This window comes from Loxodonta africana, chromosome 27 (genome assembly GCF_030014295.1).
Source record: "Loxodonta africana isolate mLoxAfr1 chromosome 27, mLoxAfr1.hap2, whole genome shotgun sequence".
Classification (NCBI taxonomy): Eukaryota; Metazoa; Chordata; class Mammalia; order Proboscidea; family Elephantidae; genus Loxodonta; species Loxodonta africana.
In genome coordinates this window covers 11,304,766-11,325,828 of record NC_087368.1, presented here as the reverse complement: position 1 = coordinate 11,325,828, position 21,063 = coordinate 11,304,766, and the positions used below count along the sequence as shown (strand labels likewise).

Genomic DNA, 21,063 nt, shown 5'->3' with positions numbered 1-21,063 from the left:
TGAAGGTCTGATGGGAAAATATTTAATTAATTACAGATTTCACATATCCTTACTATTATATACTCTGTCCCAGTGCCTCAGGAGAACTCAATGTGGGATTTATTCTTTCAGAAATAAATATAAAGAAGAAACTATCAGGATAAAACACAAAAGAGCCCTTTTCAAATGTGGAAATACCTTCCCCTCAAACCTAAACAAATCAAACATCTACACTGCCCCAGATGCTCTGAAAACAGCACCCATGAGTGACCGGAGCTTGAGAAAGAGAAACCTGGATGGACAAAATGGTGCATTTCTACTACTAACTATATCCAAAATCTAACTGCTTACTAGAGGATAAGGAGCATGAAGCTGGAGCTCCAGGTATTCAATGCTACTGTATGAAGCGTGTCCTTCTTGTTGTTAGGTGCCCTCAAGTCGGTTCCAACTCATAGAGACCCTGTGCACAACTGAACGAAACACTGCCCAGTCCTGCACCATCTTCACCAGGATTACTATGTTTGAGGCCATGGTTGCAGGCACTGTGTTGACACAGTCCACCTCATTGAAGGTGTTCCTCTTTTTCACTGACCTTCTACTTTACCAAGCATAATGTCCTTCTCTAGGACTGGTCCGTCCTGATAACTTTTCCAAAGTATGTGAGACAAAGTCTTGCCACCCTCGCTTCTAAGGAGCATTCTGGCGTAGCCTCTGGAACTATAAACTGAATTTGTATCAAGAGCCTTAAAAATGGGCCAATCACTTGTCTAGCTATTTCACCTGCAGGGATTTATTCTACAGTAATAATCAGATGGGCACATGTACAATGATGTTCAAAAAATTAGTAAAACAGATCATGAATTTTGGAGTCACACAGACCTAGGTTCCAGTCCCAATGCCACCACTCACCAGCTCTGAGGCTTCAGGCAAGTCTTCAAAGTTCTCTGAGCCACGATTTCCTCGTTTTTAAAAATGGTTTACCTATCTTTTATAAGGTGGCTCTAAGTAGTAGTAAGTAAGATAATATACATAATGTATGCATTGCCTGGCACATGGTAAATGGTTGGTAGTGTTATTATTCTTAAAGTGTTATTTATAGTAGTAAAAAAAAAAAAAAATGAAAGCTGAAATTCCAACAACAGGTAAATTGTTATATAACCCTGTATTTGTTATTTCCTTACACACATTACACATGGAATAGCCAAACAAAATCTTGTGCAGCCATTAAGAACATGTTTTCTAATAATTAATAGTTTCAATAATGCTCAAGTTATGTTACATGATTGTTCAAATTATAAGACCATAGTACAAATTGGGTTTTGTTAAACACATTTCACAAAAAAGACATAATGGGTTATACTCTGAATGTCTGGCTTGGGTTATAGGCAGCTTGAACCTGAGCTCTTTTCTATACTTCCCCATTTCACTATGGGCACCTAACAACAACAATAATTAATTCATTTTCTAACCAGAAAAAAGTATTATAAAAAGATAAGCCTTAACATGTGGAAGGAACAATTTAAGGAAATTCAGTGTTTTGTAGAGTACATAGCTTGCGCTTGTGAGTGTAAAGTAAATCAAAATACAAAGTGGCTGCGGTGCCGTGAGTGGCTTCTGCATGGCCTTTCTAGCCATGGTCTTGTAACCACCCGAGCAACTGGGTGGGACTGTGCAAATGTGGCAACTGTGGCCCACCAAAGGGACAGGTCAGTTTTGCCACCCCGCTGGGCTTAAAATGAGCCACCCCTGAGGCAGGAAAAGAGCCTACCACCACCAAGGAAGGAGAGACCCGCAGGAGATGGCACAGTGGACTTCCTGTCCCATGGATTAAGAAAGCTGGGTGCCTTTGGGCAGAGACTAAGAGCCAGGGAGAGGCGTGCCTGCAAGCACAGCTGGGAAGAGGCTGTCCTGATCGAAGAACTGCATTCTGAGTGCTCCCTAAGCCGGAACTGTAACCTGTTACTTCCCTAACTTAAATAACGGTAACCTGTTACTTACTTCAATTAAATAACTCTAACCTGTTACTTCCCCAATAAACCCCATAATCCTTGAGTATGGGCTCTGAGTTGTACATGGCCGCTGCAATGAATTATCAAACCCAGCGGAACAGAAGATGCCGCGGGAGGGACAGCTAGTTTCTGAATTGGTTAAGACGGCGGAGATAGGAGGCATGTCTGACCTCTGCAGCATCGGAATCAGCCCTGGGCTATTGATCTTGATTTTCCTTCTCCCTTGTGAAGTTAGAGGAGGTCAGACACTACCCCCACTCCGTTCTTACAGTAGCACACTGTGAATGAATGGCTAGAAAACGGCTAATAAAATACATGCCAGGAGATAAGCATTTCTTTTAAAGAATATATGTATATGTATGCACAAATAGGTCAAGTAACAGTGAGGTTAAGAAATGTGAACTACCAACAAGCTGGATGTAGAATGCTGCCCAACTCATATGGGGCCCTTCCTATGGGACTTGTGTTCTCACAACTAGGCTTTGTTAAGCCCCAAGAACATCCAGAGATAATCAAGTAAGTCAACCCTGTCTCAGGGGGACCTGGCTCTAAAGAAGCTGCTGTCTTGTGGGACAAGAGATATCCTTGTTTTCTATGTATTTGTTAGAAAAGCATTACACGCAAAGGTAAAAAGGCATTTCAGCTAATAAAGGACAAAAACCAAACCCGACGCCATCAAGTCGATTCTGACTCACAGCAACCCTATAAGACAGAGGACAATTGCCCCATAGGGTTTCCAAGGAGCGGCTGGTAGATTCGAACTGCCGACCTCTTGGTAGTCTTTTTAATAAATGGTACTGGACAACTAAACATCCACATGCAAAAAAAAAAAAACAAAACAATGAACCTCAACGCACTACTCACAATATATACAAATTTAGTCAAAATGGACCACAGATGTAAACGTAGAACTTCTAGATGAAAATAATCTTTGTGCTTTTGGGTTAGACAAAGAGTTCGGGTTAGACAAAGAGTTTGTAGATAAAACATCAAAAGCATGATCTATAAAAGAAAAAAATGATAAATTGGGACTTGAAAATTAAAGCTTCTGCTATTTGAAGGCAACTGTTAAGAGAATAAAAAGACGAGTCACAGATTGGGAAAAAATATTGTCAAATCCAATTTTGATAAAGGACTTGTATTCATAACATGTAAAAAATATATATATATAAAGGACTCCCAAAATTCAATAATAGGAACACAACACATTTTTTAAAAAAGAGGTCAAAGATATGGACAGACACTTCACCCAAGAAGATACATGGACGGCAAAGAAGCACATGAAAACATGTTCAACATCCTTCGCCATCAGGGAAATGCAAATTAAAAGCACACTAAGATGCTCCTAGACACCTATTCGTCTAGGGAAAGGGGGTAACTGGACAATCCCAAGTGCTGATGAGGACGTGGAGTAATCAGAACTGTCAGCCATTGCTAATGGGAACCCAAAATGATGAGGCCAGATTGTAAACAACTCGGCAATTTCTTACAAAGTTAAACATACACCTACCATATGAGCCAGCAATTACTCTTAGGTATTCACCTAAGAGAAATGACAACTTACGTTCATGCAAAAACTTGTACACAAATGTTTACAGTAGCTTTATTAATAATCGCCAAAAAATGAAAACAATCCAAATGCCCTTCAACTGGTGAACAGGTAAGGTATATCCATACAGTGGAATGTTACTCAGCAGTAAAAAAAAGAACTACTAATACACATGCCACTATGGATAAACTTCAAATGCATTATGCTAAGTGAAAAAAGCAGATTCAGAGGCCTCATGCTGTGTGACTCCATTTCTAGACCATTCTGGAAAAGGCAAAATTACAGGCACAGGAAACAGATTAGTGGTTGCCAGGGGCTAGAAGTAGGAGTTGACTAAAGGGTCTAAAGAGCACTTTGCAGGAGTGTGGAGCTGTTCTATATCTCGATTGTGGTGGTGGTTACGCGAATGCACACATCTGTCGAAACTCACAACAGTACACTAAAAAGGGTAAATTTTACTGTATGTAAATGATACCGCGATTGAAAGGAAAAAAAAGGCATTACATATTCATGCCAACACTAAAATAGAACAAAAGGTTAAGAAGTGTAAAGTAATGGTCCCTCTGCACTCTCTATAAACACAACCACTGTTAATTTCCATAGTACATTCCTCAGAGGAAACTCAGTTCCTGCTGAAGTTAATCATTTTACACTGATATTCATAATGATCACTTCGTATTATACTCTCAGTGACAAGCCTTATCTCAATGATAAGACTTCACTTCATGACTTCCACCAAGAGGTTTGGTGGTCGTGTCCAAAACATTCTCCAATAAAGTTTTTCATTAGGCTACTGGCAGAAATGGTAACAGCTAGAATAAGGTCCCTCAGTCTCAAACGCTTCCGGCCTACCTTCGGTACTATCTGTGAAAGCTGCTGGACATCCATTGCATCAATTTCTTCTCCTGAGACTGACTGGGACGTTTTGGAATATAATCCCAGACGACTGGCTAAAGTAAAAAGCAAGAGAAGATGTAATTAACCAAATTGTTTTTGCTCCATGGGCTAGTCAACATACTTCGCATTTAGTATGCTTTAAATTACACACTTTTTTTTTTTTTTAAAGTATGACGTGTCTTTATAGCAAGGGATCACAAGACAAACTATTAGTAATTACTGACAAACCCCACCTGAATTAGTAAGAATCCTGTGTTTTTTGTTTGACTATTTGTTTTTTGTTTAAACTTAAGAAAAGGAAATTTTTATTTTTTAAGCTGGCATACCTAAGAACTGAAGCTGGACCAGTTAGCTCAGCAGCTCAATTTTAATGAAGATCAGAGTGTATTTTAAGAACAATATTCAAAACCAAACAAAAAGACAGTGGCTCTGTGACAATCACGTAGTTTTTATATAAATGAAAATAAATACTGAAAATTTTTTCTAGGTATAATCTTCTCAACACTATTATATTTCTAGTGATTTATTCTTCTTGGAAAACATCAACTTTAAAACTCCTGTTCCAGCCCCTCTTCAAATTAATAAAACCAGAATTAATGGAGCTTAGCGAACTGTTTAAATTTATCAGTGTGAATTACTGTTCACAGGTTCTGGGAGATTAACTTTCCTACTCATTATTTTTCTCATATTTCTTAAGGCAACGTTAAAATGACACTGAAACACTGGCATATACATGACGAGGCAACAGAAACATACACACAGGCTATTTCCCTATAAATCTGGTGAAGGTGCTTCGGAAATTCATACTTTCAAAATTAAGTTGAAAGGAAAACTTAGTTTCCATTCACATTCAATGACCTAGTGCTTTAATGTTAGCAAAGTGGAATATGAAGTTAAAAATAATTAACTACCATTTTGTGAATAAAATAGATACGATTTCATGATTCAATTATATATTTTCAATAATAGTATTACCTTTTAAATCAATTTTTGCACATCATCTTTTAAAGAGTATGAGTAAAATCATGAGTTGATTTAATTGTATAACCTCATTATTTTATAAACACATTTACAATGTCTAATAGTCACAAAACTAGATGTACATGGCAGTGTTTTAAGAAAAGCTACCAAAAACAAAAGGAACCAGCCTAGTCATACCTATCGCAACCGCGGTCTCCTGCGAGTCTCCGGTAATCATTTTTATTGATACTCCCGAGGCAATGAGTGTTGTAACAGCTTCTTTCACGCCAGTTCTAGGAGGATCAATGATTCCCACCAGGCCAAGAAACGTCAGCTGTCCCAGTTCAGGACCAGAAGCCAAAGCAAGAACTTGAGAAATAACAAAATCCAAAAAAGAAAATGTGAGTCTCAAAAACATTAGAATTTAGTTGATAGAATAGGAGCTGGAGACACTACTTCTCGAATAGATCACTTAAGACTATAACATCATTTGTAGTTATTATATAGTCTTTAAAAATCAAAATTATAACATGCTAAGGAATCTTCCCTTTAATGGTTCTGGATATGGGTTGGTTTAAGCTATAAAAATTTTAAGGGACTAGGACTAGGTAAAAAAAAAACTGGTAAGCAGAGAAGACAAGTGAGAAGCGCAAGAAGAATGTCTTTGCACAGCAACTGCACATTTACTGTGGGCAGAAATCACTGCCTCTTCAGAAAACCCAATTAATTATTTGGAGAAACTATGGGTTTGTCAAGCTTTAAGGTCAATTTTAAACAGACATCTTTGAAAGTGGCTTCTACTCATGTATCTTTCCTCTTTCCACTTCATAGATCTCTAGAAAAATTCAATAGCCTCAAAAGAAAGTTATATTAATTATATACAGCCTGTAACAATTTTCTACATGACAAACTCTTAGAGGTCAAGTTAATCTGTAACGTGGTTGTAAAACCATTAATACCCACAATAGTTTGGATTCTTTCACTCTTTCCCTAACATTAACAGGCATTTCTTATTTTTAAGTTTGGTTCTCTAACTATATATAAATAATACCACCACATTATTATTTACAGTTAGTTTCTTGTCATCCTTGGGCACTTAAGATATATCACCAAGTACCATTCATTTCACAAACACCATTTTGCTTATTCTTACAATTCCAGAACTTCTGAGAACTACTCTTATGGAAGGAAGGGGATGTGCTTCCCTGGAGGGATAGTAATGGACTGAACAACTACCAAACAGAACATGCAAAAGCACAGAAATTCAACATAAGGACCTCATAGGAAAACTGAAAAATCCCAAAGAAACCAAAGGAAGTATCTATTCTTGCTCAAACAAAGTATGGAGGATTAGACATATTTGGAAAAACCAAGGTTATAAGCAAGTAACTTATATTTTTCCAATGTAAGAATCACATCTAGCAATTTACATAGATGGGGGCCCCAAATGCTTTCACCCTGGATAGAGGCAAAATGGTCCTAGAGGGGAAACTGAGTATCAATTTGTGTTTCACCAAGTCCTGAGAAGGAAAAATTCCGCTCTGGGCACTCCCAGTTGAGGGGTGGCACGAGCCTAGGCACACCAGGTTTGAGACCTAAGTTCTCTTTAAAGGCCCTCATTTATGTGTCTGCTTCTTTGCACAAATGAAGATCTACTGCTACTCTTTGGGATAAGGATAGATAGACTTCTCTCATGTAGAATGCCCCTGACTAAAACAAAAACAAATCATATTCTAATTTCAAATTAGATTTTTTTTTAAGCAACTTAAGTTTTGTAAGATGCAAAATAAGTACATATCAGCTTAAATTAAGAATATTTGTTTTCTTTGCTATGGCAACTTCAGGGGAAGGAAGGAGGGGAGTGGTGCACAGGAGACGAAAAGACATAAAGCAAAAGAGACATGATCAAACGTTTCCCCAAACGTTGTGAAACAAAGATTTTTCTCCTCTACCAACCCTGGTCTATTTTACAATATTAAACACCAAGCCTCACATACACAAACCTTCAAAACCCTTAAGATGAAAAGAATTAGTTAAAAGAAAAAAGGATGAAAATTTTGTTCTAAAAATTAAAGAAAACAGGGAGCACATGCCAAACCTTTACAGATCTCTTTAAGGCCTCTGTAGAGTCCTGGTTTCACAATGGTTAAAGCACTTAGCTGCTAACTGAAAGTCGGCAGTTCAAACTCACCAGTGGCTACTCAGGAGAAAAGACCGGTAAAGATTACAGCCTAGAAAACCCTATGGGGCAGTTCTGTGGGGTTGCTATGAGTCAGAATTGACTCAGCGGCACACAACATCAACATGGTCTCTACATCCATGCCATCTCTGAAATCCTCTTGCTTTGGACTAAGAGCAACAAAACACTGACCTCAAATAAAGCCACAAGTATTATCAAACTCTGTATATCCCAGTATCTTTCCAAACCTAGCTTAGTATAAGGGCAGAAGTCCAATAAATCTAGCTACATTAAACCCACAGAAAGCCCTTGCAAAAGGGAACCATGAATATGAATAGCATTTTTTACATAACTCATTTCCTTCCTCCCAGAAATTATAGTGCTTGACTTTCATTTCATTAAAACAACAAGAATAAGGAAGCCAGCTCTCCACTTTCCTTGAGAAATTACATAAGTACATACATTCCCACAAGCCAGATGACCATCCAGGGAAGGTAAAAACTGGGTGTGGCCCCAAACCCTGCTCCTCCAATCTCTCACTTAGTGCCCCAGGACAGGTGGCCTGATGTGTGTGCATGGCAGATCCTTGCTCCCATCATCGTTCAGTGAGCAACACCTATATAAACAGTTTCTGGGCATATCTTTAGCTCCCTGATGAGTGGCAAGGGAGACATAGCAGATGAGGATCAAGTTAGCAATCACTTCAGTTTAAAAGACAAATTAAGGCCTTATGACTTTAATTTTCAGGAAAATATTTTAGTTCTATTATCAAAAACAAAGTGGTGAAATAAAGGAGTAGCCTTACTTTATCTCTATCCATCTCCCTTATCACACAAGGTAAACTTGTTGAAAATAAAATTTCCATCAGCTACTCAGAGTTCACTGCAGGCCTTGAAGAACCAGAGATTTCATATTTGCTACATTTCTGACTTTCCATCTACTGGAGGCCAGTTAACCAGCTAGAACACAGCAACTCAGAAAAGGCAAGAGTTCTACACCGACTGGAATAAAGCTGGACAGCTCAGATATGAAGCCATGAATCCACTTGCAATGAACGGCAAGAAGGTGCACTCTTCCCTCCCCAGGACACTACGCTGAAATGGCATTACCTCTGAGTCCTGCTGAGCCCATTCGGGCCTTCTCTTGTTGATACAAGTCTCTCTGCTGCTGGGTGAGGGTCAAGGTCTGCCCTTTGCTGTGGTATGTGGTACAGTACTTAATCACCTGCTCATAAGCACCCTTCATGAAACAAATCTCTGGTCTGTCCTAAGGAGAAAAACATACCAAACAAATTCAAGTTAAATTTCAACTTGTACGTATCTGCCACTGGGGTCCAAAAACAAGTCTCATGCATTTCTCACAATCACCAGGGAAGCTACTTGAGTCTAAGGCTTTTATTTATTTATTTTAGTGGCACTTGAAGTCTGAAGACCAAAAGCTCACATGTGGGAGCTTTTTACACCCTCAGTTCTGTGCAGGACCCCGTTCCCCCTTTCCCCGTCTCTCTCTCCATCACACACACACTCCAAAGGCAGTGTTATACTAACCCCAGAGTTAGATATTAAACAAAACAGGAAAAGGAAAGACACCTAACATTAGCCCACAAACTGTGGTCCAGACTAGCTACAATATACACGCGTGTGATCCCATTTAATTCTCACGACTACCTTGTAATTATGGATGTTTCCAGACATTTTCTTTGAATTTTTTATCATAGCAAATTAATATACAAAAGGTTATAATGAAAGACTGCAGTCCCCTGTCCAACCCTTCTCACCCACAGTCCTGCTCCACAGAAGCAAACCAGTTTTTACTTACAGCTGTTTCTCTTGACAGTTACATCCATGCTTTTAAATATATTTACACAGCTATTTCTGCATTTATCACTTGTAGACATTGCCCATTGTGGCTAGATGTGAATCTGGCCTACCCCTTACTAGCTATCCACGCCCCCGTCTTCATAATATAGTTAGAGCAAAACTTATTTGTCAGTATTCTGTTTACACTGACTCCTCATTGTTGAGCCAAATGTGGTAGTAACTACCAAAAAAAAAAAAATCATAGAGACCCTAAAGGACAGAGTAGAACTGCCCCATAGGGTTTCCGAAAGCACCTGGTGGATTTGAACTGCCGACCTTTTGGTTAGCAGCTGTAGCTCTTAACCGGTACGCCACCAGGGTTTCCGTAGTAACTACAGTGGTTCACAGGCAGCCCAGTTCTTACAGACACATGATAAGCATGTATTTCCCTGCTCCTGTTTGAAGTAATGTACGAGCAGAAGTACTTGCGTCACTTCCAAACAGAAATCTAGCAACCACTGCATGACTTGTTATGGCCTGGCCCTTTCTATGACATGTGTGCTAACACTGAGATGGAGCTTCCATCTTCTGGGTCTCCAACTAACTACAGAAAGCAGATACTTGGGACTGGGGGAACAGAAGGGGATGGCATTGTTTCCATAGCCTATCTTTTGTTATTGTTGTTGTTGAGAATACACACAGCGGTACACCAATTCAACAATTTCTACATGTATAACTCAATGACGGTGATTTCATTCAAGCTGTACAATCATTCCCTCTCCTTTTCTGGATTGTCCCTCCACCATTAACATAAACTCACTGCCCCCTAAGTTTTCTTTCAAGTTGCTGTTGTCAATAGGAATACAGAGAGTTCTTAAAAGAACATAACGCTCAGGGCAGACATTCTTCACTAAAAAAAAAAAAAAAATTTAAGCTAAATTACTGTTTGGTTTTAAGAAGACATCTGGGGATACTTTTAAGGTTTAAAGATTATATAGGGCAATAGTTTTAGGGGTTCATCTAGCCTCCATTGCTCCAGAAAATCTAGATTCCATAAGAATTTGAAGTTCTATTCTGCATTTTCACCCTTATGATCAGGATTCTTCTACAGGATCTATGATTCAAACGTTCTGTAATGGTAGCTGGGCATCATCCAGTCCTTCTGGTCTCATGGTTAAGAAGATCGATAGCCTGTCTTAACTGATACATCAAATAGGCAACTTGTCTTTTCTAAGGTAGTAACTGCCTCTTTTTTATTTGTTTAGTTTTCTTTATACCTATCACCGATTCTTCCCAAGCTCCTCGATGTAACTATAAAACTCTTCTCAATGATATTTTTCACCTGATCAAATGAGCATGTAAGCTATTACTTCCATATTTTTACTGGCAATCTCCCTCCTTGAGCCTCAATCTCCTTTCCTTTTCCAACCTGGGCTGGCTGATATCTAGCACTGCTTAAGCAGTTAAGTGCTTGGCTACTAACCAAAAGGTCAGCGATTTGAACCCACCAGCCACTCTGCTGGAGAAAATTGTGGCAATCTGCTTCCGTAAAGATTTACAGCCTTGGAAACCCTATGGTGCAGTTCTTCTCTGTCCTATAGGGTCACTATGAGTCAGAATGGATTTGGTTTGGGTCTTCTATTCTGGGGGTTCCTTTAACCCCTCTGCTGGGGTTGGACTTACTGGATTCCATGTCTCCCTTTTCCTTGGTTTATTCACTCATCTTGGGAGAATATACCCACCAGTATCTTTCTAAGAAGGGGTATGTGGAATACACATTTTGAGACTTGGAATGTCTGAAAAGGTCTTCGTTCTAGCCTCACATTTTTAAGCTTAGCTGGAAATAAAATTCCCTCTCAATTTAAAGTCTTTGCTCCATTATTTTCCAGGCTTCAGTGTTGCAGCTGAATAAACTAAAGAAGGTACTTTAACTCTGGACCTTGGTATGGAATCTCTCCCTCACACACCCCTCATCCCCAAATCTCTAGAAGCTTTTGGAATTCTTTCATAAATCTCATCTGATTACAAGCTTTGGTGTGTTTTTTCCTCCACCCCCACCATCGACATACTCATAGCGCTAAGCAGTTGATGGACCGTTTCATTCTAGAAGCTATAATCTTTCAGCTCTGGAAATTTTTCTGGTGTTATCTGATAATAGCTTCCCATTTTCTGTTCTTTCTTCCTGTAACCACTATTAGGTCGATGTTTGATCTCCCGTATTTATTTCCTGATTTTATATTGTCCATCTCTTTTTTTTTTTATTATTGTACTTTCTGATAGATTCCTTCACTTAGGAGACAAGTTTCTTCTGAAAGTACTTTCTTGTAATTTTTTACTGTCTTTGGAAATTTTCCTTGGCATCTGGCGTTGCCTTTGTTTCCTGAGACTCTCTTCTTTCAGTAAGCTTTATATTACAAGGTTTAAAATAACAGACATTTCATTTTTATACTTTTGTTACCAATTATTTCCCTTACCAGGAGTTTGTAAAAGTTCCTTTAGAGCTTAGACTGAAATTTTACCCCCTCAGGAATAGAGTTATGTGACAGACTTCTATTCACAAGTTCAATGGTGCTGGCCAAGTTTACCTTTCTTTTAAAGGCAGTAAAACAGTTCCTGTTTATTATGAATGAGAGGAATCCTCTCATACATTCCTGCCTACAGAGATGTAACTGGTTTCAAAATGTCTGGTCATAACCAATCATTAATTCCTCTTGGGTGAAATGCAAGAATAGCAAATGTACATCTTTTAAGGGCAAAGTAACCTTAAGCACCAAGCTGGTAGTAACAACCATGAGTGATAGAATTACACACTAAAGATAAATGAAAACTCTTATTACACTAACATTGTCGAAAACTTGCCAAAGCACCCAGGAACGAAGTGGGAGAACGGTGTATCAGTGCACGTCATTTTCCAAGTCTGTAAACTAGGTCAATTAGCATTAATTATATATTCGGGAACCATTTTTCCACAAAATAACGTGGTTTTTTTTTGTCATTGTTTTTCTGTAGATAAGACAGTACCTCAATGAAAGAACACTGGTTGAGAACACACCTACAATGAACTGTCATCAAGAACAAAAAACATGCTGAGAGAACCTGATGTCACAAGTTCTAGGTGACTGAGACCAGGCTCCCACTCACATTAGTGAAGGACACTTGCTCATACCACATAACTGAATTTATCTATGCATGGATTCTATAAGGAAGCAGTATCAGAGAGAATGTGAGAATAACAAGGAATATGGGTACTGTTAATTATACATGCTTTAAAGCAACAGATTACCTGTTATACTCAATGACTGTTTAAAGGTGGATTCAAATAAGTCATCTAAGCTGAACAGGATATAATAAACATTTTTTCAGGAGAAAGTTACCTGCTGTGTTCGGTGTACACACTTAACAGCCATCCATTTTTGCTCAGAGTTAAAAGGGTATTCAGCTTTTCTGATATAGTCCTCCTGGAGTCCATCAAGACCCATCTATATGATGCACACACACACACAAAGTTAATTATCACCAACATGGGAAACATGGGACTTTTTTTTCCCTTTAACAAAGAACGAGACTCACAACTTATAGCTAGGTTGGTTGGAGATACTTATTTTTCAAATAATGGTAATACAATAGCAATGCTCCATCTATACGATGGATTTCTCTGAGCAGCAACATGCATTTTCAACATGAAAGCTGGGTGTGTAGCCACAGTCCAGGCCACAGAAACAGAGCACACCGGGCTGTATGCAGACCAGACCTCCAGCACTGACTATACTGGTATCTCTACTGCCTCAAAATTCTGGAAGAAGGCAATGTACAAATAAATAAAGGCACCTGGCCAATTCTAAGCATATATTTTTTATGAACGATAATAAAAGTTTTAAATTCAACCCTTCACTTCCTAGAAACTCTTAAATCTGTCTCACCTATTGCTATCATCCTCGTACCTTATCCTCGACCACCTTCTACCCTGTCGTCTAGCTGCTATCTCTCCCAAAGCTCTTTTGCATCTTCTTTCAAGTATCCTAAAATACCATTAAAACTACTCAAAAACCTACAATCCATTGTTTTATGTTGTCTACTGAATCATGTTCAGGCTCTTCTTCCTGTTCAACAATCCTCCTGGTTACTCAAAATCCTTCCATTTCCTCTACGTTACCCAACTCATTAACGGTAACCTATCCTACGCTTGTTTATTCCTTTATGCTTTTAGTCTAGCTCCTTCCCCGGTTTACCGCCTATCTAAACCCTTCCTATCCTTCAAAACTCAGCTCCCAGCCCTAATCTGTACTGTTCTTAAATGTGGCTCAACGTTCAGAATTTAGCTGTCTATTGTCTTGGGTTGCTTTTATTTGTTCCAAGAAATGTCAGTCTTAACGCTCCACCTCAACTGTGAGGCCCCTGAGGCCAGTAAGGAGGTCGTTAGACTCTTCACCTCTCAAAGAGCCTAATACCTGGTTAAGCATCACATACGGAAGAAAATTTTTACCGGTTCATCTTCAGAACACCTTTAGAAAGCTACAGGATGCTATTTTAGTTAAAATGAGTCCAAATGATAAAGAAATGTAGCTTTCTGTTGAGAGAATTCTAAAAATATCCAATTTATTTTACTTAATTAAATACAATTCTACATTGTATCTCATCTTAAGCAACCTATTGCTCCTAAAAGTAGACCAGTTTTTGATGTATGAGAGTGAGAAATTAGAGTTTTAAATTTCTCATTAAATCAAATGTAGGACTTACGACCCTCTTTTGAGGGTACTATCTCTTAGGCCAAGAAGAAAGACCATGTACTTTGTAGGCACATACCTTCATTGCAAGAGCAATTAAAGCTCCTTCTGTTGGCTTCCCCATTAGAGTGTTGTTCCTAATTACAGCATCATTGCACACACAGCCGGCCTAAGAGAAATACACATACTCTATGAACCATCACCGTGTCCTAAGTCAATATGAAGAAAGCCACTGTCTTGGAGAATAAAATATTTACCTCAACAATTCTGCTAACAGCTGGGTTATAGAATCCATGAACAACATCACCATCAACGATCACTTCTCCGAACTGATTATAACCTACTCCGGTAACCTAAGGAGCATAAGTGGGACCAATAAAGAGACAATACTTATGAAAACCAAAAACTATGATGAGTTATGTTAACTTCATTTTATACAGCATGACATTGTTAAAATGTACACCTAGAAAAGCATTTCAATTTGTCTAGAAGAGATTTAATAGTTAAATGAATATACATTCTAATTTTCACCACAATGATGAACTTAAGAAGATATTAGGTTGTTTCTACTTATACTATAAAAAGGATAAGAAACCTGAAAATCTCTACACACAAATAAATGAGCTTAAATTTACAGAACTTTACATTTAGACAGCATATTGCAGTTTTTGAAGAACTCAAATTCATTACCACACCTAATACTCCATATAAACCTGTAACCTAGACAGAAGCCGAATCCTTCCCTTTGAAGATACTCCGACCCAGAGGTATTAAGTGACCTGCCCTGAACCCAGCTAGCACTTAGAAACTAACACACCATATCAACAACGTTAACAATCAGAACTCGGTGAATTCAGAGACAGAGGCAGGCCGAAGACTCATTCTGTGTGGCTACACAAATCAAGCCAAACAAAAGTTAAAATTTCTCGATAAAAGGCCATTTAGAGAGAAAAGAATTCACAAATGGTACATATTGGACATGGACTTATAAAGAGGCATTAATATCCTATCTCCAGACCATATAAGTACATGTAACTTCAAGGATCCCTTTGAGTCATCCAGAAAGGACACTGTCACCAACATAAGATAGGGTACCTTTGGCCAAATCCAACTACTTAAATGTTAACAGACTCGTTTTAAGACCTATATATATAATGGGATTAAATAAACCCAAGTATAACTTCTATCAATTCGTTTAATATTTATTTTGCTTAGTTCATTAGCTGTAATTACATTTTAAAATACTGTACCCATTGTAAGTAGTGTTCATGAGCATTCCAGTCAGAAATTCTGACAAGACCAGGTGGGACCTAGCTTCTGCATGAACCAATGCACATACAGTGATATGCACTTAAAAGACTGTCAGTACATGATCTGTAAAATACATTAACTAATCCGTTCATTCACTGAATAAGTACTCATTACAATAAGGCAAGCTCTGTGCTAGGCAACATGGTTCCTGGTCTCTTACAACTTACGGTATAATGGGAAATAAAGAAAATTTCACCTGGGACAGGACTAGGAGGTATGGTGTGCTATGATGACATATAACATAGGGCCAGATCTGCATGGTGAGTAGAATCTTTTCTGAAGAAGTGGGGCTGGAACTGAGATGCAAAGGATGAAGTGCTAGATTGATCTAAGCAGTGAGAGTAGTAGCAAAGGCCCTAAAGTAAAGAGAAATTTCAATACTCTTAAAGTACTACAGAGCTAGTGTATTTGGTACACAGAAAGCAAAGGGGAGCAAGTAATGCTGAAGAGGAAAATAAGGGAGAAAACATGTAGGGCTTTGGGAGGCCACAGCTCAGGATCCTGATTACAATGGAAAGCCACTAAAGCACCTTATTTGAGGAGTGACAAATGCTCAACATATGGCCCTTAAAGATCCTATACTGCATAAAGTGTAAGGGCATCAAGAGCCAGTGTCAGAAAGCCAGTCAAGAGGCTTTACCAGTAAGCCAGGTGAGTGATGATGGTAACTTAGACTAAGGATGGCTATAAAATAGAGGAATGGATGGCTAGGAGAGTAATGGGAGGGAAAAACTGCCAGATTTGGTGATGGATGGAAGGATAGGAGGATGGATGGGTAACTGAAAGGCATCAAAGAGGATTCAAAGTTTCTGGATTGTACAACTAGAGGGCAAGTGGGACTAACTCTTGGTAGGATCACATGGGACAGAAATAGCTCTGCTGCTTATCTACAGCCCTTTTGAAGGTAAGACCCTAGAATCATTACAAATGTTAAACATAGAGTTTCTTAGCAAAGTAATATTATTTTTTAAAAAAAAACCTATAGAGTACCTCAGCATGTAGACCATCTGAAGTAAATATGTGAGTAACAGTCATTTCGTTCTTTGTCAGAGTTCCAGTTTTATCTGAGCAAATCACATTACAGCAACCTAAAGAATAAATCATTACTTGTCACCAAAAGAATCAGGAGGAGAAATACAAGCTCACAATGAAAGCAAATCAAAGACCCTGGAAACCTGTCCTACTTCTCTGAATTTTGTGGAGATCAAACCCATTGATAATTTTATAATATCGTCTTTCATTATGCTTGCTTCCTAAGAAGGTAGTTCCTGAAATTAGAATTAAAAATTAGATAATGATGAATGTTCAGATCTTCTTTATCTAGTTGATTTCTGCAAAGCTACTGATTTTGGCTTTACGTAACAATTTTTGTTTAAAAAAAAAAGTTTTCTAAAAAGCTTGGAGGGTCCCTAAGTTTAGGCCCATAAAATTTATTTAGTCAAGGCTTTTTAAGGTATTTTACCATCCCGATATTAAAATACACTCTAAAACTTAAATTCAATACATTTTTAGATATTCTAAATTCAAGGGAAGAAAGTTTTATAGCATACCACATATAAAGCTATGTTACAGTAATACCATTACTGTAAATTTACTGCTCTTGTAACCAAATTCAGTTCAAGAATGATATTCTGGGATGCATAATTATCAATTTCCTTCCTTGAGATGTCAAAAGAAAAAACTCTATTATTAATTTTACTTCTGGGTTTCATTCTGTGTAGATTTTCAAGATAATTTAAGCTTTAGAACACCCCATGCTGTAAAAAGAGGTCTCCTGAAATCCCGCCCTGAGTGATATACATTATTTCTACTCTTTTTTTTTTTTTTTTGGGCCACAAGTCAAAATCACTGTGCAAACCTCTAAGACAAATATTCTAAAACCCAAAGATGATTCACTACTGACACACTTTTACATAAGGATGTTTTTAACACAGCCTTACCCAGAGTTTCAACAATAGGCAGTTTTTTCACAATGGCCCTTTTCTTCACCATTCTCATGACACCAAGCGCCAGAGTCACTGTGACCACAATGGGAAGCCCTTCAGGAATTGCTGCTACAGCCAAACTGTAACCAATATGTACACAGCATTAAAATGTAACTGACACAGTAGCCACAGCAATAATTGTAACTGTATGTTACTTAAAATAAAGAGTAATAAAATTCAACATTAACAGCAGAACTTCAAAAAAGGCCTTCTCAAAAGAAGGGAGAGCAGATGAATTTTTACTGGACACTTACACTGGCTGCCAGGTTAAGCACAGCGGTTTAAAGAACATGAGATGTAAAATCAGATTGCCTGGGTTTATACCCTAGGCTGCACCAATTTTTACCTGTGTGACCCCAGGCTACTTATTACTCCACCTCTGTGAGTTCAGTTTCCTCATCTGTAAAATATGGGTACCAGTAACATTTACTTGATAGGGTTAATGTGAGGGCTAAATGGCTAAGCATGAAACGCATTTAATAACAGTGCCATATACACAGTAACTGTTTAGTAAATGTTTGCTATTATTTATTACTACCATTACCTCAATGAATTCAAAAGCCCCATAAATTAGAACCCAATCTAATCTATTCTACAGAAGAAAAAAATAAAACTCACGGAGAAGATCTTACTAATCACAAGTCCCAGAACATGCTGGAATTTAAACTGAAGTCTCCTTTCACACCCTGGCTTCTCTTAACTATGCTACCAGAATTGATCATCTTTTATCTTGGCTACCTGTATCCAGTCTTCACACAACACAGTATCTACAGGTAATGGGTACCCTCTTTCCTTTGGAGAATGCACTTCACATGGGTCTGATGCATGAGATTCCACACCCCAGGCTAGAGGGCTGAGTGTGTGACCTGAGGCTAACCAGGCTGGCAAGGGTAGCCCATTATCCAATGACTGGTTCAGAGACAGCTAATGATATCCAATCAGCCCAATCAAGAGTCCTCACCAGCCCATTTCTACTAGAGTGATGGTCCATTTCTACTAGAGTGATCAAGATCTCTTTCTTTTGGGGGTATAAGGAGAAGAGGGTGTGAATACAGGTTGCAGTAAACCATCTTGCCTACTATACATGTCAAGAGTCTCTCTGAAAAATGAGGCCAAAGTATGACAAAGAAACAGATAGGAAAAGGAGGAAAACAAAACCTTTACAATACAGTTTCAAACACTGGGTCTACCCATGAAGGACAACAGCTAGAACCTGGACTTGGCAGTTCTAGGTGTATTTTTTACCTCTTACATTAGAGTTGGGTTTCCTGAAACTAAAACTGTGCACGACATTGGAAGTTCACTTACTTATAAGGAATTTGACATTTTAATATATACCTAAACTATGTGAAATGGGTTTACTCAAAGAATACCTACTATATTTTTCAAAATTTACAGCAAAATACATGATTTTTTAAAACTACACAAATTAAAAGAAACAATGTGGTACTGGCATAAAGAAGACATATGGACCCACAGAACAGGAATAAGCGTCCAGAAATGAACTGATACATCTATGGCGAACTGATTTTTGACAAGTATGCCAAGCAGCTCAATGGGGCAAGAACTGTCTTTTCAACAAACAGTGTTAGGACACAGAGATATCCACATGAAAAGAATGAGGCTGGACTTTTACCTCACACCATATATAAAAGTTAACTCAAAATAGATCAAAGGCCTACATATAAGAGCTAAAACTATATAAAAAAAAACTTAGGAGCAAATCTTAATAACCTTGGATTTGGCAATGGTTTCCTAAGTATGACACCAAAAGCACAGCCTACCAAAGAAAATAACAGACAAATCAGGCCTTATCAAAATTAAAACCATTTGTGCAAAGGACATTATCCAAAGAACAAAAAGACAACCCACAGAGAGAAAATATCTGCAAATCGTATATCTCATAAAGGTCTACTATCCAGAATACATAAAGCTCTTACAACTCAACAACAAAAAAGACAAAGGTCTGAATAGAAATTTATCCAAAGGAAATAACAAGTACTTGAACAAGTGCTCGTGCCATTAGCCAACAGGAATACGAAAATCAAAACCACAATGAGACACTACTTCACACCCACTAGAAAAGCCATGATCAAAAATTGGAAGATATAAAGTAATGGAAAGAATATGGAGAAACTGGTACCCGCTCATATTGCTGGTGGGAATGTTAAACAGAACAGCCACTGTGGAACAGAGTTTGATGATTCCTCAGTAAGTCAAACACAGAGTTAACATATGAGCCAACAATTCCACTCCTAGGTATATACTTGAAAGACTTGAAAACAGGTCTTCAATTTAAAACCTGTACCTAAGTGTTCAAAGCAGCACTAGTCACAATAACCAAAAGGTAGTAACAACCCACATACTCACTGACTGATGAATGAACAAAATGTGGTATACACATACAATGGAAAATTATTCAGATGTAAAATGAAATGATGTACTGATACATGCTACAACGTGGATAAGTCTTGAAAACATTACGTTAAATGAAAGAAGCCAGATACAAAAGACTACTATTGTATAATTCCACTTATACAGAACGTCCAGAATAGTGAAATCCAGAGACAGAAAGCAGTTCAGTAGTTGCCAGTGGCTGGGGGAGAGAATGGTGAGCAACTGCTTAATGGGCATGGGGTTCCCTTTTGTAGTGATGAAAAAGTTTTAGAACAAGGTAATAGTGATGGTTGTACAACACCGTGAATGTATTTAACATCATTAAACTGAACACTTCAAAATGGTTAAAAAGGTAAATTATCTATTTTCCTTTGTAATTTTAAAAATCTACTTAGGTCTCTATTTCTTGTTTCATTGCTACTTACATCTCTGTTTACTCTGCTACAGATGAGGACACAAGCACCCCTTTCCTTCACTCTACCACTGTTCCCTCTTGTTTCTACTTCCCAGTTTCTGTTACCTACTTTTTCTTTCACGTAATCTACCTCGGTAACTTTTATCATCCTGCTCTATAACCGTAATTACCTCTTCTACAGGTGGATTCTTAAAGTCGAATGCTAATGAGCAATGCTTACAATACCAATGGCTAAACAGTGAACACTGAGGAGTCAAGAAATATATACTATCAACACTTTCTTGTTTCTTTTGGTCTCCTCTAAGTGAATGTCCCTAGCTAAAATGGAATCCTCTTTTCTTTCACTTCCATACCAGGAAAAACAGTCATCATCATGTACTATATGCTGGACCTTTAAATACTTTATATTTAAGTCATTTTACAAATAACTTACAGAATAATAAAGGGAGAACGTCTTAGACATCTGGTGCTGCTATAACAAAAACACCACAAGTAGATGGCTTTAACAAAGAGAAATTTATTTCTCACAGTAAAGTAGGCTAAAAGTCCAAATTCAGGGTGTCAGCTCCAGAGGAAGGCTTTCTCTGTTGACCTCCTTACTAATCTTCCCCCGGACTAGGAGCTTCTCAGCACAGGGACCCTGGGTCTAAAGGATGCGCTCTGCTCCCAGCACTCCTTTCTTGGTGGTATAAGGTTGCCCTGTCTCTCTGCTTGCTTCTATCTTTTATATCTCAAGAAATTGCTTCAAGACACAATCCAATCTTGTAGGCTGAGTCCTGCCTCACTAACACAACTGCCACCCAGCCTCCCTCATTAACATCACAGAGTTAGGATTTACAATATATAGGAAAATCACACA

The 21,063-nt window shown here is 38.2% G+C and overlaps 1 protein-coding gene across 6 annotated transcripts in view; it reads right to left on the bottom strand.

Annotated features, from left to right (window-relative positions):
- ATP2C1 (ATPase secretory pathway Ca2+ transporting 1) overlaps window positions 1-21,063 on the bottom strand; it is a 183,074-nt gene that overhangs the window by 15,322 nt on the left and 146,689 nt on the right. For all 6 annotated transcript variants that reach the window (XM_064277327.1, XM_023540036.2, XM_064277326.1 and 3 more), the window contains 8 exons: window positions 17,348-17,472; window positions 16,398-16,495; window positions 14,354-14,449; window positions 14,176-14,265; window positions 12,747-12,851; window positions 8,683-8,839; window positions 5,593-5,763; window positions 4,390-4,487 (listed from right to left, as the gene is read on the bottom strand). In XM_064277327.1, the coding sequence (XP_064133397.1) occupies window positions 4,390-4,487; window positions 5,593-5,763; window positions 8,683-8,839; window positions 12,747-12,851; window positions 14,176-14,265; window positions 14,354-14,449; window positions 16,398-16,495; window positions 17,348-17,472 (940 nt within the window). The remainder of the gene's footprint in view (window positions 1-4,389; window positions 4,488-5,592; window positions 5,764-8,682; window positions 8,840-12,746; window positions 12,852-14,175; window positions 14,266-14,353; window positions 14,450-16,397; window positions 16,496-17,347; window positions 17,473-21,063) is intronic.